Below are 20,584 nucleotides of genomic sequence, written 5' to 3'. Positions count from 1 at the left end.
TGCTAAATAACCATACTGCCTCAAAGATAATTACAATCCACCTACCTAAAATATATCTGGTAATCTCAATCAGATAGGGTATTTTTTCAGTTTTTGTCCTAAACTTTTTGTCTTCTGTGTAGTGTTAATCTGACATATTAAACAGGTCTTATTTTTCATCTTAATGGCGGTTGTATTTCATTAGTGGTTGATTTCTTCATGAAACATAAAATTTGTCATTCTCTACAATAAACAATTGTAGATATGGGCCTTGATCTTGCAAAGGCTTATGAATGTGCTTACAGTTAAGCACTTGTACGAGTCCTTGCAGTGTCAAGAGTGCAAAATGTAAGCTCCTTAGGGAAAGAATCTCATTTTATTTATCTGTAAAAATCACTGGCACATCTATGTGCTGTATTAATGACAACTTAAAACATTATATAAAATTACTACAGGGGCATTAGCATTACAGCATTAGTTCAATTAACTGCTGACCAACCCCCTTTCGTATGTGAAAGATGTGGGTAGAATGAAGGAGAAAAAAATACTATTTTTAATATGTGACCCCAGATGTGTCCAGCACCTATCACAGATCAAGGATAACGTAGGCATTGCTTGAAGCAGAGCCTCTGAATTGATCAGCTCTTAGTCCCATCCCTTGCTAGATTGCACTGCTGTGTCCATAAGCTCCCCCACAGATTTCCCACCACTGCTTCCAAGGGGGAGAGTTATAGTACAGACAGGATGCTGGCATTTTGACTGCTGCATTGCCTGCGCCGCATTGGTGCTTTTCAGTTGTTAATGGCTTCATTTTTTTTTTTGTAGGCGATCGCTGGGACAACAACGAGGCGGCAGCTCCTAGTGCAGGGCATCCGATTTTAATTCGTTCTTAACCAGATCCCTCGCTACACAACGGAGGGGGGGGGTGAGAGCGCGCGGTGGTGCCAGCAATCGCCTCTGCTCCGTCCACACTGGCGGGCCAAGTGCGGGGACCCCCGAGCAGCTGAGCCAGTGGGAAAGGCGATGTGAAGGCAGCGAGCGGGGACTCTCGGCGGCTACAGCTATGGCGCGTTGGTTACACGACCCCAGCAGCAAGGGGATGGAAGACACCGGGTGGCTCGCGGAGGCTCCGAGCTACACAACCCCGCTGCGGCGCGGCGGCCTGTCAGAGGGGCCCCGGCCCCCCAACGCACACACACGCTCGGGACAGTCAGCGCAGCAGCGGTTTGTGCCCCCGCGCTGCACACAGCACCGCGCCGCGGGAGACCCGACCTCAGCAGGGCCCAGACCACAGGGCCTGGGGCCCCCACCAGCCCCGGGGCAGAGCCACACGTACTCACCAGGTGAGCCGCTTCTCACCGGCCTCCATCCCGGCCGCGCTATCCCCCGAGGGAGCCCAGGCCCCTTCTCCCGGCAACGGGCAAACTGTCCCTTCCACGAACCCGGCCACCCTTCCCTCACAGCGCCACCCAATCAGCACCTCGGCGCGCGCTCGACGCGGTCTCACGTGGGTGAGGCAGCCAACCAGAGCCGGAGCTCGAGCAGCCCCTGCGGCTCCGTGAGCGGCCATCTTTGGTGTGGGCAAGAGCGAGCGGCGCCTACATTGCCCACACCGGCCCGGCCAGAGAATTGCAGCCCTTTCCCTCAGGGGGCGCTGCGGGGGCGGGGATTGAGGGGAGGGAGTTCCCGCCCCGAGCAGCCCGTCCCGGCCTGGGAGACAGAGCGGGGCGGGGCGGGGCGGGGCGGCTCTCAGGTGGACTCCGGCCCAAGGCAGCTTGGCCAAGTCTGGGCTTCTTTAGAAGGCGCTTTGGCCGCCAAGGAGTTGCAGGGTTCTGGGCTCCTTTTATTTGGCGGTTGCTTATTTGGGCTGTTTTGTACGGGGTGACTTCAAGGCACAGCTAGTTGCAAAGGGGTGTACCGTGTAGGCGTGGTTTTGGCTCCCTGCACAGGCGCTTCTCCGCCCCCCCCCCCCCTTCCGTTAGGAAAACACACCCGAATTCATGAACTTCGTGGTCCGCCCACGTGCCAGGTTTTTGTCCCACCCTTGGGTTGCGCTTCAACCGTTCAACGCAGGGCTGTGCCACATTCAGGCAAGAGCCCCCGGGGGGTGGAGAGCGGGAGCGTGGCCTTTTTTAGTAGCGTGAGCACACGCGCCTTTATGGTTTTAATATTTGGAATGCGCAACTTACTGTTGCATGCAACCAAATGAGAACGACTGAAAAAATGGAGTTTGTATAAACATCTCCTGCCTTCCCTCTGAAATGTGTCGGGCTTGTTTGGAAAGGTAGTGCCGCGGTTTGTTCTCATGGGACTTGGCAACCCCATGTCCCCCCAGAGCCACTGAGGGGAGACCTGCCTCCACCCCGTCCCGCTCTGAGGAGGGGCTGGGCCCCTTCAGTCTGGGCTGGGCTGTGTGCTTCAGCTGCCCTGGGGGGGCCCCCTGGATCTCAGGGCAAAGGGGGCCTCTGGGCATCCGGCCCGGCCTGGAGGAGAGGAGGGTGGGGGGCAAGCAGGGGAGAGGGGTTGGAGAAGAGGAGGTACCCAGCAGGTGGGGGGGTAAGATGCGGGGAGGAAAGGAGGCAGGCCCACTGACCGCAATTCTGGGCCTCAGGGCAGAATAGTCAATGGGCCCCCGGGACATTTGGGTGGTGCTATGTCTGTGCTGGCTAGTGCCCAGCGATCTGCCGCCTGTGCTGCTGGGTGCACTCTTCTGGCACGGTCAGGGCTTCCATATGCCCGCCCACTAAGGTTGTCAGCTGTCTAAAGGAGAAAACCCAAAGACCCTTGCCCTGCCCCCTGCCTGCCCCTTCCCTGAGACCATGCCCTGTCCCACCCCTTCTCTGAGTCCCCACCCCCTGCTTGCTCCATCCCCCCTCCCTCCGATGCTCTCCCCCACCCTCACTCATTTTCACCAGGCTGAGGCAGAGGGTTGGGTGCAGGAGGGGTGCGGGCTCTGGGATGGAGTTTGGATGAGGGTGAAGGGTGGGGCTCCAGGAGGACATTTGGGTGTGGGAGGAGGTGTGGGGTGCTGGCTCTGGAGGGAGTTTGGGTGCGGGAGGGGGTGAGAGGTTTGGCTCTGGGAGGGAGTTTGGGTGCAGGCTTTAGGTTGGGGCAGGGAGTTGTGGTACAGGAGGGAGTCAGGGGGATGGCACTTACCTTGGACGGCTCCTGAAAGCGATTGGCGCACCCCTCTGGCAACGGTTCCTAGGTGGGGGGCCCATGGAATATCTGGGTGACCGCCCCTGCAGCTCCCATTGGTCGCAGTACAGGCCAATGGGAGCTGTGGAGTTGGCACTCGGGGTGGGGCCGTGCGTGGATTCCCCCCCCCCCAGTGGCCGCAGGGACATGCTGGCTGGGTCCGTGAGCAGCACGGAGCAAGGGTGGGCAGGAAGCCTGCCTTAGCTCCACTGCCAGCGGCAGCCGGCGGCCCCTGCACCCTTTTAAATCGCCCAGGCCCCATGGCAATTGTCCCTTTGACCCCCCATCCCCACCCCTATTGGCAGGCCTGAGAGGAGGGATGGAGCAGGCAGGGAGGCTGAGTGGGGAGGGGGTGGAGTGGAGGAGAGGAGGGACTCACCAGGCAGCAGTGGGAGGGGATGGAGCAGGGATTGGAAGAGGTGGAGTGCAGGCTTATTGTACCCACCACATATGATCCTCTTTCTTCCCTTGACTTCCTTTCAGGGGTGGTGGAATCTTCCTAACAGTGGGAGGCCACCGGCACCCAAACTATTGCCCCATCCCACAGTGCTGCCCCTTCCCCCAAGACCCCTCCCCCCGAAGCCCCATTTCTGCACTGTCTCTTCCTCCCAAGAAACTCTCCCCCCTCGGGTTCATCCTTATGGCCAGTAAAAAGTGGGAGGCCCATGACCCTCTGACCCCCACTGTTCTAGCACCCCTGCTCAGTTTCCTACAAGCACTCCCTAATGCCACTACCTTTTAATTTTTCCCAGAGCCAGCTCAGCAGCCCTCCCTCTAAGAAATCAGCAGGGAATCACCCACTATGCATAGAGAAGAGTGCATCTCTGGCCTAATATTACAGCACTTTGGCTTTGAATAGAGAGAGAATTTTCTGAGAACTTACAGGTAAATTCATTATAGTAGTTTAAATTAATTTTAAATCGGGACCTTTACGAAATTTACCATTCTGTGTCTGCCCATTTCTTTATTAATAATGGAATAATACAACCCTTTCAACTTCCTATGTAGTTAAAACTCACTGCAATCTTGTGCATAAACTAAATTTCAACTTTTTAAAATTAATAGTAATTTTTTTCTATTGTCCTTCAGAACTGAAAGTTTTCTCTTCAGTACAGGCTTAGCAATAACATTCTTCTATACTTGCAGGCGTTCTCAACCATTTTCTTTCTGAGGTTCCTCCCCGACACGCTATAAAACCCCCCTGGCACATCTGGAGTGGTGGGGGAGAGGATGGAGGGGGAATTGGAGTTCTGGCGGGTGGGGGGGCCCTCAGGAACAGGCATAGTTTGACTTCTGTTTTGTTGGGGCAGGGCCAGGCAGGGCTTAGGCTAGCTCCGCACAGCAGGGTCTGGGGAGGGAACGCCACCTAAACCCCACTGACTCAACTCAGCAGGCCACCCAGCCTGGGGGGGAAGGGGAGAGGGGAAAGATTTGAAAACTGCTCAGGGTGAAGGCAGGTAGTTAGGAGCTGTGTGCAGGCAGGGGTGTAGCTCAGGGTGCAGGGAGAAGGTAGCTTGGGGCTGTGTGCAGGCAGGGTGTAACTAGGGCAGGTTTCTCAAATGCCAGGAGTTTCCCTGTGGCCACAACAGCTTCCTGAGCCGTGATGCAGGAGGCCGCAAAGCATCTGCCCCTCCCCCTCCTTCCCTGTTCCTCCTGGATGCGCAGCCCTGCATGGCCCCTGGAGACAGGTATCATGCAAGTATTACTTGTCACAGCCTTCCAGATAGCTATTAAGTGTCATGTGAAAAGTGATTGACATTAACATGTCACTTTTCACAGTAATATTTTTGAGTCTGCAAAAAAACCCCTACATGAATAAATTACAGTGATGTGGATATGTATATGTGCTATTTATTTGTTTTTCCTCAAGTTAATCAAGTATTTTAGGAAGAAGTGTCAGTGCGGCCACCAGCAAGAGTTGGTGGTCGCACTCTGAGGCCGCCAAAAAATTTGTTGTGAGAACCCCTGAACTAGGGGCTGTGTGCATGCAGGAGGTAGCTAGAGGCTCTGTGCAGGCAGGGGTGTAGCTCAGGTTGCAGGGAGGGGCTTAGGGAGGGGCAGTGGGTCAGGAGGCTCCCTCTCTCATGGTTGCTACTCCCCAAGGGCTCTGCCAGCCCCGGAGCCAGGTCTATCTGCCTGGGTGGCTCTTACTGGTTTGAGCAGTCAAAGGGGGCAGGGAGCTGAGGAGCAGCCTCAGTCCTGGACTCCAGGAGACTGGGAGCACCACAGCTGCCCGCTCCATGGCACCAACCAGAGCAGCAGCCACCCTGACCTGACCTAGTCAGAGGAATGTGGCCTCCAAAGAGAGAGGAGGAGGGGTATTTGTGTGGAGCTGCCCTGGGACTGCCCCACGCTGGTTAAGGCACTGCAGTTTGAGGGAGGGCAGGGCCCCTCCATGCCCCTCCCAACTCTGCCCATGGGCTTGCGGCTTCTGCCCCGCTGGGCACTGGTGCTCAGGGCTTACGGCCCCCCGAAACCAGCTGCAGAACCCTGGTTGAGAACTGCTGTTTTATAGTGAATTCCATGAAGAACTGCCCTTTTTAAGAACGGGCTTAATCTTTCCATTATTAATGGGTGTGTGATTACAGGCTGTCCTTTGCAAAAATGTTCTTTCAAAATGACCACCACTTCCCATTATCCCCAGTAGGAGTGAGTGCCCCCATAAAAGATTGAGATCCTCTGACAGCACCTTGTAACCATCAGCTCTTGTCTATACATACAGAGCCAGATAATGAAGAAGACTGGGACACCACCAGACTAATGGAGAGATCAGAGATACAACTCAGAGGAAAGGAAAAGTACATGATTCCAGATCCAGTCTGCCCCTACTCCTGCTGCCAAAAATGGTAGGCTTCAAAGGTACTTGGCTTGTTTGCCTTCCCTCTTCTCTAATATTCCTTAATATATATGGCAGCAAGTACAACTCTGATATACAGGCACTGGCTGTATTCTTCAATACTCTCCCCGCCCCTTTCCCTCACAGTCTCTTCAACTCAGCCTTACTCCATATTTGCCTTTCATATTGTCCCTCCTTCCTCTTCACTGTTCCCTCTTGCCTCACCATCTAGTTTATCCCTGCCTAACTAAACCCACCCAAATGTGAAATAATTGAACTAAGTGACATTTGCTGCTATCACAGTGTATGTGCATTATATCCCTTTCCCTACCCTTCATGTGTCTTTTTTATTTAGACTGTAAACTTTTGAGGGTAAAGACTGTCTACTATTCTGTCCAATGCTTAACACCTTGGACTGCCATTCTTGGTTGTCCCGTAGGAACTACCATAATAAAGCTGATTAAATAATAATAATGGAACAAGGGAACCTGTGAGAGGAAGGACTGCAAGGTGGAGTGGAGAAGCATTCACTAATTCATCCCAGCACAAGGGTGCAGCCAACAGAAATGTTGGGAATCTCTGGCCTACTGCAGAGTGCAGTCTGATCCGTTTATTCTCTGAGCTAGAAATCAGAAATCCTTTTTCAGTTTCAATCTTGTTCAAATCCCCCATAATCATATTTTTTTATTTCAAAAGGCCTGATTTACATCAATTCCTTTCCACAGAGTTATTTCTTTCACTGGAACAACGTGAATTTTGACTCACCTGGATTCTCTTGAATCACAGACTCAGTTAAACCCTCATGCACTTCAGTGATGCAGAATCAGGCACTAATAGCACTAGCTAGAGTAAGTAAATGCCTCAACTGCCAAAGCTTCCCCTACAAAGCTTTGTTATATACATCATATTTTACTTGAACCAGCCTGTTATTTCAGTCTTGGGCCTGGTTGGAGGAAAGATGACCAGCTACTCCACATTTCAACTCTGTGCAACCTATCTTGACCTTCTTGGCCCAGATCTTCAAAGGTGTTTAAGCTCCTAGCTTCTATAGATTTCAATAGAAATTAGGAGCCTCAGTGCTTAGAGGATCTGGGCCCTTGGCCTTGTGTGTATTCATTAGCACAGTCTATAATTCCAGGATCAAATACTATTTTTTGCATAGGACCCTTGTCTCATTCAGTGCACAGAATGGACCTGCTCTGTGAATGAATCAGGGTTATGTAGTGCAGCAGGTTGTTGTCTGTGGTACTCATGCATCATTTGTTCAGAAGTGAAGGTTTGTAATAAATGAGGATTGTACCCAAAAATGGTTAAAGTGATTAAATGCTGGTCTGGAGAGTTAGATTCTATCCTTGCCTCTACCACAGAGTTCCTTGGTGATGCTGGGCAAGCTACTTAAACCAAACTTTTCACAGGTGGTCACAAATGCTTCAGTTTCTTGGTGCCTGGTGCGACACCCTGGGTTCTGATTTGCAGAAGTGCTGAGCACTCACATCTGCAACTGAAGTCTTGGGAGCTGTACTCTGAACATACGAAGTGTGATATGCTAAGTACTTTAAAAAATCATGTCCTAAATGTCTCATAGTAGGCACCCAAAATTAGTAGATATTTCTGACCCTAATCTCTCTGTGCCTCAGTCAGTTCCACAAGTGTAAAAAGGGAGATAATAATATCCTCTCATTTCACAGAAGTGTTGTGAAATAAATACACACACACACATTTTTTGAAGCACAAAGATACTATAAAAAAGCCTATGAGGAAATTAATAATTCTGTCTTCAGAGCAAGGTTTGGATAGTGTGCAGTAAAAAAAGGCATGGCCACACATTATACAAGGAGAAAACTAAATATTGAATAGCATCCATCCTCTGTACTGAATGTGGTTGGGATCCTCTGGGAAAAAATAGTATGAGATCATGTAATTAAAGACAGTATCATAATGGATACACACAAGGGGGCTGAATTAAACTTGCAGAATCAACAGTAATCCTGGCATTTCCAACAGTTCAGTGCTTAACTTAATAATGTTCTTTTAAGGTATTTTTTTGTGTGCAGTGGCTTCTCCACAATGCGATATATATATATACCTGAACCTGGACAGACTATCTCTTCATTACATGCAGTACTGTTCTAGGATAGCAGACCCTTGGATTCCAGTCCTCACAAGTGTTCACTCTCTCACTGCTAACATCTTTGATGTTGTTATTGTTGAGTCTATATGTATCTAGTAAAGACGTGCACCTAGATTCTTTACTATGCCTGTCAGTGTCAAAGGGTTGAATACTAAAAATTGTATAGAGGTTTACTTGTTCAACAAAATCTACCATGATACATCTAGAGCTTGATCAACTTTGTACCTTTGTACAGCCACCAAGGAATAAATTTTACACGTAACACAATGCAGAAAATGAGTATGATCCTAATGTAAAAAAATTATAAGACAAGCGTTTCCATTCGAAGCTGAAACTTTTATTACAGGATAACAGTACATAAAGCACATCTAAAATTGATGTGTTCAATGCACTTAATAAAGGTAATGTAATATTAAAGGTACAAGTTTCTAAGTACAATATAACAACATTCATATTAGAATGAAAATTGGAGTATTTAAAAGACAACATTAAATCTCTTATTTTTACAGTTGTATTTACAAAATGAATCAAAATACTTTTTCAGGACTCAGAGTAAAATAAACTGTTGAATATAAGCAGACTATTGTCAGAATGAGTTTAAAAGAAGATTCAAGAAAGTGAAAAGTTAGGTGATAATGGGTAAAGATCATTAGCAAAGTTTTAATACAATACATTTTAACACTTCTCTTGATGGCTTATACTTTTATTGTGGCTAGAAAAGGAATTTTTACATACTGTACACATTTAAGTGTACAGTATAATTTCATTTAAACTTGCATGTATTTATAGAAAAATGAGTATTACTCAATGAGGTTTGAGAAGTTCATGTGCTTAATCATCAAACCAACACACATTTGTAATCAGCACTTATTCTGGTCTCTTTACTTCAAACATTTAGTTACAGGAGAAAATATTACCAGAGGGTTTTGCATAATTTATATAACAACTAAACTTAAACAATCAGGGAGAACATTTTCCTAGCATAAAGTTTATTACGTTATGTTAGCAGGTAAAAATTTAAGAGATCCTCCATTGATTGCTGTTTGAAAGTATCAAAAGGTGATATAAATCAACAAGGGATTTAGAAATAAAATCATCATAGTTTGTATTTAAATAAGACTAACTCTGAAGGTTTTAAAAGTAATTGTCCTGATAGTGTTTGTAATTAAACTTTCTACTTATGAAAATATACTCATGGTGCAGTAAAGTTTGTATTTATTTTCAGGACAATACTATGTTACTGTAAAAAAAAATATTTTCCTTGGATTGAGGGTACAAAAGCAGTGCATGGAAGCCAAGAATCATGGCTTTAAAATTCACTACCTTCTGTTATCAAAAAGTGCAGTAAACAGAAACATTATCTTTAATAAATTGTTCAAAAATCTTTGCTAAAGATCTTATAAATTCAGTAATATTACAGAAAAATTCTAATAAATATTTAAAAAGGTTAATTACCTCAGATATTTGATATCCATCAATTTTGTAAGAATTTAAATGACAATATTCGTGGGAGGAGAGAGTTGAAGCGAAGAGTAACTCCAAGAAGTATGATTTCTAGATAAACAAATGCATGTATAAAAATTAAGAAAATATCAAGTTCTATGACTGAATGACTTCCACAAATTCCATTTCTGCATTAACTTTAGGTATCAAAGTCCATCCTTGAACATGCATGTGTCGTTTTAATGAGAATCACATATGCATGTATAAGGTCAGAATTTGGACATCAGTGTTTCATGAAAGATTTACAGAACATTCCCATTGACAATAACTGGAATTAGGCATATAGGCATGATCATGTGACTTCTGGAATGGTGAGTGCCCTCAAATCCTGTTAGATTTAGGGGGAAGAAGGAACCCAGCATTTAGCAGGTTTAGGTCTATATCTATATTTCTATATCTCACATGGACTAACTAGAGATCCCTCAAATAACTACCTACTTCAACCCTTAAACTAGACAGCATTTTATACTGGGGAATTGGCTACATATTTTTCGTATGATGTGATATGCAGTGAAAGCATTTTAGCAACCCAATGGATAATAAACAGGACATAGCACATTTATCATAATATGAACATAGAAAAATATTTGATATCAAATATCTATCTGTTGAAGTAATTTTCTCCTCATTAAATATACTACAGAATAATTTATATGATACTATGTATTTAAAGAGAAAAAACATGTCCCAAATCTAGTACTCTGATACAGATACTTGTTGGGCATATGTAGATTTTTATATATATATATATATATATATATATATATATATATATGCGTGTGTGTACACACACACACACACACACACACGCATATATATGTTATAGTCAGTGAAATTAACAAGACCCAAGGTGGTATTGTCTAGGAATAAAAGGGGTTTGTTTTTTTGTTCACAAAAGTAACTTATCTAGCACCACACATCAGAAAAAACACAAAAATAGCACACTCTAGTTCTAAACAGCTATGTCTAAAATAGATTATATAGTAAAACAGATATTATACAGCATAATGTGGTATTTGATAAACAGATAAATATTTGCACTGTGTAGGCTGTTTATAGCATAACTTTATCTATACAGAATGAAAGCAAAAAAGTTAACCGTATAGTGGTGAGCAGAACAACATTAAATATTATGACTCAAAAGCAGAGACAAAGATAAAGTTGAAAGAACAGAGCAAGAGAAAATGTTTACAGGCCATTACAAATCCTTAAATTAGTAGTAAAATAAGGAATTGGTTGCTCAAGTTTAAGAAAGCAGTAAACAAGAGATTGCATTTACATGCAGATGTCTAAAATTTGTATTTCTTTTTAAATCTATGCACAAAAAGTCATTTGTTTTTATTGCTTGACATTCAATTATGGCTAGAGTATTTTTAACCTTCTTTTTGTACTTTGGAAACAAGAATATGTTAAAGGTGCCATAAAAATGGACAACATTGAAATCAGTTTGCAAATAAACCTCCTAACGCTGCAGTTCTTTATACATTTTAAAAAGCCTTGTCTGGGGTTTGTCATATGTTAAATATATTTAAATTGGGAAAATACACTGTAGCTTGAAGCCTCCCATTGGCCCAAACATCCAATACAAAAACACATCTCCATAAAAGGAGCAGGCAGACAATACAGTTACATATAAAGAAGCAGCCAGCTAATGTCCTAATAGTCAAAATATTTACCACTGTTCTTTCTATAAATTGTTTCACAATTAAACACAAAAAATGAGGACAAATTTGGATTTAGAAAGATATTTACAGTACATATGCCTTTTGTGAAATAAAATTCACTGTATTGCTTATGAATTCTCTGCATTTAGGTATCATATAATGAAAGAGATTGCAAGTGCTTGTAAAATTTATACATCTATATTAAGATAGTTTAGGGGGAAATCAGTATATAAACATGGAAAGCATGCGGATATTGCCTAAAAATAATGTCTGATGTCATATATATTATGCCAAGCTAAACAACTTTCTTGTGAAGTGAAGCTCCAGAAGGTAATGAGATTGTGAGGAAAGATATCCAAGTGAATACCGAGGCAGCAAAATCTAAATGTAAAGAGTGTATATTGAGTGCCTGCATAGTCAGAATATTTCATACATTTTTATTTTCACAATGTAAAGAGGCTAAACATTTCATGTGGCATCATGTTTTATTTCATATGTGGTTAGTCTACTTATTGCTCTAGAAGGTTATTGCTATATTCTACCTCTAATAAAGGCCAAAAAACCCAAACCCTCTGTCACTTGTCACTGGCAAGTCCACATATGGAATATAAAGGTAGAATACAGCTTTTATTGTGTTAAAATTCCTTTAAATACCTGAATGAAGTTCAAAGAATGGAGTAGATACTAGCGATTATCCTTTTATTAAATTTATATATTTCCCCCCTTTACCTGGTGTCTTAACAGCATTATATTGGGCTGCTATGGTACACAGTAATGGTAGCTGAGCGAATACTACAGATATTTTTCTATAAATGGTTATTTCAGTTTTTAAAATTAATTTTTTCTGTTGCATTTGGCTTCCTTGTATGTTTGCTTTCCCTGAACATTCCACCAAATAATTTAAGTGGCAGGAATATTCAAGCAAATGTCACACTAATATTCAAACATGTTCATAGAAGGTGAATTTTAAAGTAATAAATATTAATCCTAAAAATCCAATTCTAAGAGGTGCACTCCTCCAATTAGGAAAAAGAAATATACTGTGTGTCCTAGGTGTCACAATCAAAACCAGCCAACACAGCTAAAATTTCAAATATTGAATACTCAGAGAAAACTCCTTATCACTAATTATTTCAGATTATTATACAATAATTTTTCCCTACAACAAATATTGATAAAATCCATTATCTGCCTGTGGGATACAGAGCTAAATACAGAGCTAAACTGTAGAATAAATGATTAATTACAAACTGTGTGCACAGTTTTAGTAGTAACCCGGTTTCTATATCCATTTAAGAGTCCCTAACTCTGACGGCTAGGAAAGGTCTAAGCCAATCATTAATAGAGCTGGACAAATTTTTTTGACCCAAACTTTTTTTTTGAGAAATATGCAGACTTGTTTTTGTGAACTCATGTTGATTTGGTTGCATTGTCTGCTTTGGAATATATATCTATATATATATATATCTATATATATATATATATATATTTAAAATCCAAATACTTTGACATTTCTGAAAAACATTGTCTCAGTTGAAAATGACTTTTGAAATTTGTTTTAATTTTTTTTAAATATTCAAGCATTTTTAAAAATTTTGATTTGCCAAAAATTTCAAATATTTTCATTGTCAGTCTAATCCAAACGATTTTTTCCCCCGACTGCTCAAAATTGCTAATGAATCAAAAAATCCACTGTTTACCCTGTTATCATCAGGGAGTCCAGGAAAATACATGCACCAATGTCTGGGGTAATGAAATATAGAGGTAAAATTTATCTTCTAAACTGTACACATTGAACAGAAGTTGTGAATGATTTGCAAATATGAACAGAAGGATGTCAACCATTTCAATAAATATCTTTAGACCTCTACCTTAGTCTTTACACGTTTAGGATCAGCATTAGGGATTCTCTTCTAACAAAAATAAAAGAGAATAAGATCTGATCAAGAGACCAACCTTCTTAGGCAATTTCCTTTCTTAAAACTAAACCTGCATGCATTAGAAAATCAACTGCATAAGCTTGTAGAGTGGTTACTTTAGACAGATTTCACTAGATTTATTTTTTTACATAAATGTAGAATTGGGATTCGTGTTATACAAGCAAAGAAAAAATGAAAACTCTCAAGAAAATGGAGAAATTATGCTTTTTAAAAGAATAATTTAAATCACATAGGTAAGATTTTGAGAAATCACTCTTCTTGCCCTGATTAAAGAGTCTCAAAATCTTGCCCATTGCATTTGTAATTGTTTACCTTAATCATCTTGTACTTGTTTTTATTTTAGGTACAAAAGAAAGCAAAGCAACTCCATCAATTCTGCAGGGCTTCCAGAACCCAATATAGACATACTGTATTTGAAAAATCTTACACTAAATCCATAGAGTTTTGGCACTGACAGATTAGATTTTTCTGTTTCCTGCTACTACTGCAATTGCCGTAAGACTTAGATGTGGATATGCAAAGATGTAGGTAGCTACAGTGCTTCTTTAAACGACATATTTTTGGTTTACAGTGAAGCACATAGATGCAACAGCAGAGAAGGTCTAATAACTTGTTCTCCTGGTATTCTTCTGGTTTTAATGGTGTTCTATGCTATATGACTCAATGTAAAGATTGAATAATCATAGCATTTCCACGCATATTATAGTGCATATGAAAAACTGAGCTCTCTTTGATAATTATAATTTAAACATTGAAGATTCATTTTTTGTTACAAAACACTTCTATGATTAAAAAATGGTGAACAGTGGGTCCTGAAATGAAATTTGAATAATGATTTGTTTTCCAAGAATGTTTACAAAATTCTGTATGATTTTTAAAGTTCTATTTCTTCCTTTCTTTAATTTTTCATTAAATAAGACTGATGAGCAATGGGCTGGAAATTCAAATGAGGCACACATGGAGAGTTTAGACACGTAAGAGTTCTACACAGTTCACTTGTGCCTTGGAGGGATGATGATATATTTTTCAAAAAGCAATTTGTCCCAGTAGTACTGGCCACCCTGTTGTAGAGTTTTAGTTGATCCCTGAGCACATTAGTTTCTGACTCTTAAACCCAACTCTGAAATAATAGGGCTTCTAGTGTTGATAACAAGATGGATTGTCATTCACAGTTAAGTCAATCATAAGGTGCTTATTTATTTACCCTTTTCGTCACCAATCAGCACAAAGAACTGTCAGAAAATAACTTATTTCTCTTTTTAAATAAAAGGGCACAAAATGATTAAACAATTAATTTTTATGACAGTGGCTTTAGGATTATTATCTGGCTGCCCCTCGACAACAAACAAGTGATTCAATCGACATTCCTTAGGAAAAAAAAAAGTAAAAAAAAAATCCTGTACAAATATGTATTTTTCCCTGAGGGATAAGGTTACACCCGCAAGTGCTCTATGTACATATTGCACTATAGAGGAATGAAGAACATGTGCAAAAAAGCAACAATGATCAAAGCTTACTAATCAATCCTTGTAATCATGATTCTGCTATGTTGTCTCGCATTTTGGAATGTCGTAACACAAATAGCTATATTCCTTTAATTAAAAACATAAAAAAAGGAGGAAATAAAACAAACCCCCCACACCTCTACTATGGCACATTCAATGAAATAAAAAGTTTTCCAAAGACAAATAGACAAATTCCATCAACAAAGTAATACAAAGTTCGTTCATTTGTTTTTTGTTTTTGTTTTTTAGAAAAATTACATTACTTTCTTTCATTGTTTCACATTACAAAATCTTTTTTTTATCTTTACACAAATCACATTTTATTGCAGGAATATTTCAAGTGCCATCAAATATTTATAGAAGGGTTAAAAAAATAGAAGTCTCTCTAAAGTGGTCCAGACAAGGCTTTGTATAGAATAAATCTTTTTTCCACCTTCTATTTTTGAGTTAAGTATTTTGAACACATTTTTTTATTCCACTGACACTTAACAGCCTAGAAGCAGGCACACACACCATTCATGCATGTGTGCACATGTGCATGCACACACGCGCACACACACTTGGTATCCATACTATGATACATAAACTTTATAAAGAAAAACCAAACTTAAGAACAGCATCTCACATCACCTCATCCAATAGTTATTAAAAAGATGAACAGCATCAGTCACAAAAGTACACCAGAGTGGACCAACTGACATTGTACCATAGTACCTCTTCTATAAGAAAGCTTGAGAATGTTTCTTTGCCTTAGAACAGAAAGCTGGATAGATGTCAACAACCCATGACAATTTCTTTACAAATTATAAGAACAGCTCACTTAAGAGGAATAATTATTCCAATATCTTCAGCTATTCTCTGTAATGTCACTTTTTTTTGTGGTAGTGAGGTGGGAAGACTATGAAAGTTTCATATATCTGACATTCATTCACAGAGCATGAATGTGTATTTCAACTTGATATCCTGCTGAACTTCTGGTCTTAGGCCCTACTCTCAGATGTTCTTAACAGACATAAGTCATCTGCCAATGTCCTGTTCCTATACTGTAGATTCATTATGACTAGCTATATTTAGAATCATTCAACATCCCTTCACAAAAAGGCTCTTTGGCAGCAGTAGTCTTTAAGTACATCTACCGCCCTGTTATCCTCAGGAAAAAAAAATCAGCCATCTTGACTACTAACAGTGATTAGGAAAGCACACTTATGTCAGGTGTACACTAATGGCCTGATTTTACAAGGTGCTGAGCACTCAGCAGCTCCCACTAAAGACAGTGAGAGCTGCAAGGTGTGCAACATTTTTGAAAATCAGACCACAAGTTATACGGCTTTCAGTTAGGGCTCTACTTGGCTTCTAAAGCAAATGTAATTGCTCCTGCAATTTTGTGTTCCCAAACAGTTGCATCTAGTAGCTAAATGTCAAATATCCAATCTGTTTGCACTCACAGACCAGGTGAAGTACTATTTACCAGAAAAAAAAGAAGAAGGTAATGACAGAAAAAGGCCCAAAATATTTAGCACGGTTACCGTACTTACTGTCAAAAACAGGGTTTGTCTCTCACTCTCTGGAAAAGGTCAAGTCTTACATTAGCTGACACTGGAATTAAGTTTAGTTGATCTTTAAGGGGCTAGCACCTGAGGCTGGTCACATTCAGAAATCTTATTATAAAAAACCTGCTTTAAATTAAATCCACAAATGCAAAGATCAGAATGGAAATGCCACATCAGACTAGTTATTCCAATAAAGTAAACAATGATTCCAGAAAACGCAAACTAAAAAGAACTGAGAGATGCATTTGACTGTTTTTAGCAGGTACTTTTTTCTGGGTCATTTTAAAGATTAGGGGCTCAATCCAAAGCTCCTTGCTTTGACTGTAAGGGGCTCTGGATCGAATCATTGATGGTGAATGACTCTTGTGGGGGGCATGCAGGAGGGAATGAATGGCGAATGCTATACTCCTCCATGCTCTTTGACAATGCCCACTCATAACTTCAGCATTCATGAAAGTACAGGGACTTCTCCCTAAGTCTCCATGGGCACATCACTGTGAAGCAGGTGTAGAGAAGGTGAAGCATGGTCCCATCTCTGTCAGCTAGCAGAGCAGGGCAGGGACACTAGGGAAGCAGAATGCGCCATCGGAGGCACAATCCATTAGAGTGTAGCAGCTCCATACAGACCCCAGTGTGGATCGCTGGTTAAATGCAATAATTCAAGCCTAAGTGAGAGATGCTCAAATTATAAAAAAGGGAACACTTTATTTTGCCCATAATAACCCATTATCCTAATTCTCCCCTTAAAACAGTTTACATCTGTGTAGCTCCATCTCCCCCAATTACTCCTCAGTTAACACAGTGTGAGAGGAGTATTAGGCCCCATAGATTTAAAGAGACACAGTCAACTTGAAAATCATCTGTCTTGAGAGGTTTTTTTCTTAATAGTTACTGGCAACAACTACAGTGACTACAAATGAAATGTTAGTGAAAAAATATTCCTCTGTCTTATTAGTTTACTTTATCTATGTACAAAAAATGGTCAAATGCACAATTTCACTGTTTTGCATACCCAGTTAGTTTCTACTTTGCTGAAAAGGACCTTATTAACCTTAATGAACAGAGAAGCATAAAGCCTTAAGAATTTTAATAAAACAACAACAGGCAATGCTATTTAAAAATGTACTCTATACAAATGAATTTGAAAGACAAAAAACTTAATTTTATTAACATTCAAGTTGGCAGTGTCCCTTTAACACAATGTGTTGGAATGACTGCTATTAATTGTTAAAGTGCAGAGGCTCCAATTTGTCCAGGTAAATATCATTCCTGCCATTTCAGTTTTAAAGAAAAAAAGTATTAAGTAGGTTTACCTGGGAAGTTGTTTAGATATTTTATATATATACACTTTACTACACAGATTAGTCACACACTAAAATCTTATTTAAATCTCTCTCCCTATCTCCTTCCTACACTAAAAAGAAAAAAAGTGATCATAGGAAAAGGAGCAGGGGCTGGATGGGTAGTGTAAAAACAATTGCAACGTCATCTTATACTCACACCAACCTTAGAAAATAAAGTTATTCATATTTTGGAGCATCCTGCCACTTCACAAGGTCTTTGGGGCATGAGCTGCCCTTTAGTATATCTTTGTACAGTGCCTAGACAGGGCATTGTCAAATATGGTGATAGCCCTTAGGTGCTACTCCAATATGTTAATAACTTTAAGAAACTGTCTATATGGGAAAATGCAAAGTTTCACTTTGTTTCCATATAGCCCCAATTCAACACCCCAGTTGCTTCCAATTCAAAGGAGGCGGTTCCAGCTTTGCAGTGACTATTAAATGCCATTTCTGGCAAGCTACAGCTGCATAACACTTCTAACATGGGCGTAGACAACCGGGGATTAAACATTTAGGGATTGCATTAATAAATAAAGAAAACTGAATTTTGAACAGATTGTACATCTCGCTTTATAATAAGTGGATAAATTTAGTCCAAAATGACTCATTAAAGTGATAGTCAGGGGGTATATTTTGATGTTTTATCTCTGGCTTCCCATATAAAACAGAAGTTGTCTACACTCCTGTCAGGCTTCATCCAATCTCAGAAGTACCATCAGAATGACACTGAGGCAGAAATTGGCTTTCCACTGGCTGACTGAGGGCAGAGTTTGCCAAAGAAGAATTCCTGGATTAACATTCTGATTCAATTGAGCTGGAAGATCAGGCTGCAATCCTAAAACTACTCTTCCAAATAATATGGGGAGGGCTCCCTTCTCATCCAAGCTAGATAATTTACCCTTAATGTTGTTTAATATGGCTCTCTCATTCAGAATTAGTTTAATATTTTTAATTCTGACTTTTCTCCTCCTTTGTGACAAAATTCTGCCATCCATATTCAGGCAAAACTCCTTGTAAAGGGAATGGTAATATGCATAAAAAAAGACTGCAAAATCTGGCCCCTTATTCATATAATGCATGGATCACAATCATTTTTGGAATTACACAATGTATGTTTATCATCTTACTGCTCATTCTATAGTCCACTCATGATTTTCAGGCTTCATGTAGAATATAAAATGCCTGCTTTCTACCAAAAGGATTGTGCCTTTATTTTATTTTTAGTTTGCACTTATTTTATAAGCCTTAGAGAGTGCTTCTCTCCAAATAAACCTAGCTGTTTCTAGAGCCATACATATGTGCTCTAAAAGCAAAGGACTTCTCTGTTGTGCTGTGCTGGAGAAAATTGCTGGATTTTGGAAAACAGCCTGCTGAGGTCAATAATAAAATTCTCAGTGACTTCAGTGGGACTAGGCTTTTGCTTTAAGTGCATTGTTTACCACGTGGAGTTTAAAAGTATGTAACAGTATATATAATATACACAAATATATATGAGTATGTGTATATATTACACTCTGGTCAACGTTTTCAAACATGGGTTCATAGAGTAGGGCATCCATACCCATATTTATACACCACAATTAATGGCCCGATTTTCAAGGGTGCTTCACACTTGCAGCTATGATTGACCTGCAGATGCTCAGCAAATTCTTGGCTGTGGTTGCTTGGCACTTCTGAAAAATCAGGGCTTTTATTTCAGAGGCTAAATATGGATTTAGATGTTCAATTTTAAACATAGATTTGAAACTTTTGGGTTGTGTATAAAAATAAAAGTACCCTGTAAAAAGCAGCTGAAAAGCTAATTTGATTTTAGAAAATGTTCATCGTTTTCAGACTCTAAATATCAATGTCATCATTTCAGGATGTGACCAGCCTGTCTTGAAAAGTAATGTTGAAAACAGCAGCATAAATACCTTCCAATGTATCAGTACCTTCCAAACCTTTTTCAGTTAAACTTGAATTTCTGGTGCACATGCAACACGACAATGAACACGCTAGCATTTAATTTAAAGAAAAAGGTGCAAAAATGAAAGTGCCTTATCAATTCAACAAGAAAAGCTATACCAGTAACTACTTTTTATATTAATTAAAACAATATATAAACAATATCTCTTTTGCTATATATAGTCTTCATGCCCATTTACCCTGTAATATATTATAATGCTATTGTTGCTATTGCTATGGACCCTTTTCGTGCCATTCTGCCTACTGGCAATCAATGGTAGATGAAAAAAATCGTCCTTCATGAAACAATGAGCAAGTTGTGCAAACTGATGCTGAAACCTCTGCAGTACACACCAGTCGCTGGACTCTGCTGTGATCAACAAACTGATTGTTCTGTTGAAAGTCTGTGGGCAGTGAACTACAAGGAAAAAGAAACCTTCTGAGTTTAGTACCCTCATTCTGTGTAAACAGAGGTCAAAGATCGAGAAGTCAAGACAGAAAAAGGGTCCATATTTGTAGGCATAATGGAAATCATATGCATGAGAAAAACAAGTTCAACTTTGTTTCATTGTTTCCCATCCTTTGCCTGACCCTGACCGCCAAAAGATGTGCAGTGTGTTGGCTCCCTAGGTCTGTGCAGGGCCATATAAAGTGTCTTGGTTTTCTTTCTTTTTTTTTTCTTTTCTTTCTTTTCTTTTTAATGTTTGTACTTCAGACATTCTAGAAGTGCTTAAGTGATGTATTTACCCATCAATTTGCATTGCTGGCTCAAATTCTGAAGTGAACAACTCCTTGTACAATGGAGGAAAATGAAGTCGCACAATGTCTGGGTATATTGCTTTAAATGCCATAAGTTTTTCTGTATGTCGTCCACACAGTGCTCTTAAAGTAGACACTTTGCATATTAACTGGAAGAAAAACACACAAGAAAAATACAGTCATACACAAAACAGGGTCTCTTCTCTGATTTTGCTTTTAGGATCAACCACTT

At 40.7% G+C, this 20,584-nt stretch overlaps 2 protein-coding genes and 1 long non-coding RNA gene across 11 annotated transcripts in view; 1 reads left to right on the top strand and 2 right to left on the bottom strand.

The window, feature by feature from the left end:
- ICE2 (interactor of little elongation complex ELL subunit 2) overlaps positions 1-1,632 on the bottom strand; it is a 60,458-nt gene extending 58,826 nt beyond the window's left edge. For 2 of the 5 annotated variants that reach the window (XR_006274506.1, XM_038420581.2), the window contains exon 1: positions 1,320-1,632. Coding sequence is in view for 4 of the 5 variants with exons in the window: in XM_038420581.2 (XP_038276509.1) it covers positions 1,320-1,549 (230 nt within the window). In the remaining variant the exon portion in view is untranslated. The remainder of the gene's footprint in view (positions 1-1,319) is intronic. The other 3 variants (XM_038420582.2, XM_038420587.2, XM_043493172.1) reach the window with 2 other exon arrangements.
- Positions 1,626-10,960, top strand: LOC122455963. The gene is made up of 3 exons (XR_006274507.1): positions 1,626-2,119; positions 3,930-4,062; positions 5,900-10,960. It is a non-coding gene; the product is annotated as an uncharacterized LOC122455963 (long non-coding RNA).
- Positions 8,460-20,584, bottom strand: part of RORA (RAR related orphan receptor A) — a 553,808-nt gene continuing 541,683 nt past the window's right edge. For 3 of the 5 annotated variants that reach the window (XM_043493174.1, XM_038420593.2, XM_038420592.2), the window contains 2 exons: positions 20,341-20,501; positions 8,460-9,698 (listed from right to left, as the gene is read on the bottom strand). In XM_043493174.1, coding sequence (XP_043349109.1) covers positions 9,635-9,698; positions 20,341-20,501 — 225 coding nt within the window. In that variant the 3' untranslated portion in view covers positions 8,460-9,634. Of the gene's footprint in view, positions 9,699-13,576; positions 20,502-20,584 lie in introns of those variants that run through there. The other 2 variants (XM_038420591.2, XM_043493173.1) reach the window with 2 other exon arrangements.

The sequence above is a fragment of the Dermochelys coriacea genome, chromosome 10 (genome assembly GCF_009764565.3).
Source record: "Dermochelys coriacea isolate rDerCor1 chromosome 10, rDerCor1.pri.v4, whole genome shotgun sequence".
NCBI lineage: Eukaryota > Metazoa > Chordata > Testudines > Dermochelyidae > Dermochelys > Dermochelys coriacea.
Note: the sequence above shows the minus strand (reverse complement) of the source record. Positions and strands in the feature narration are given on the sequence as shown.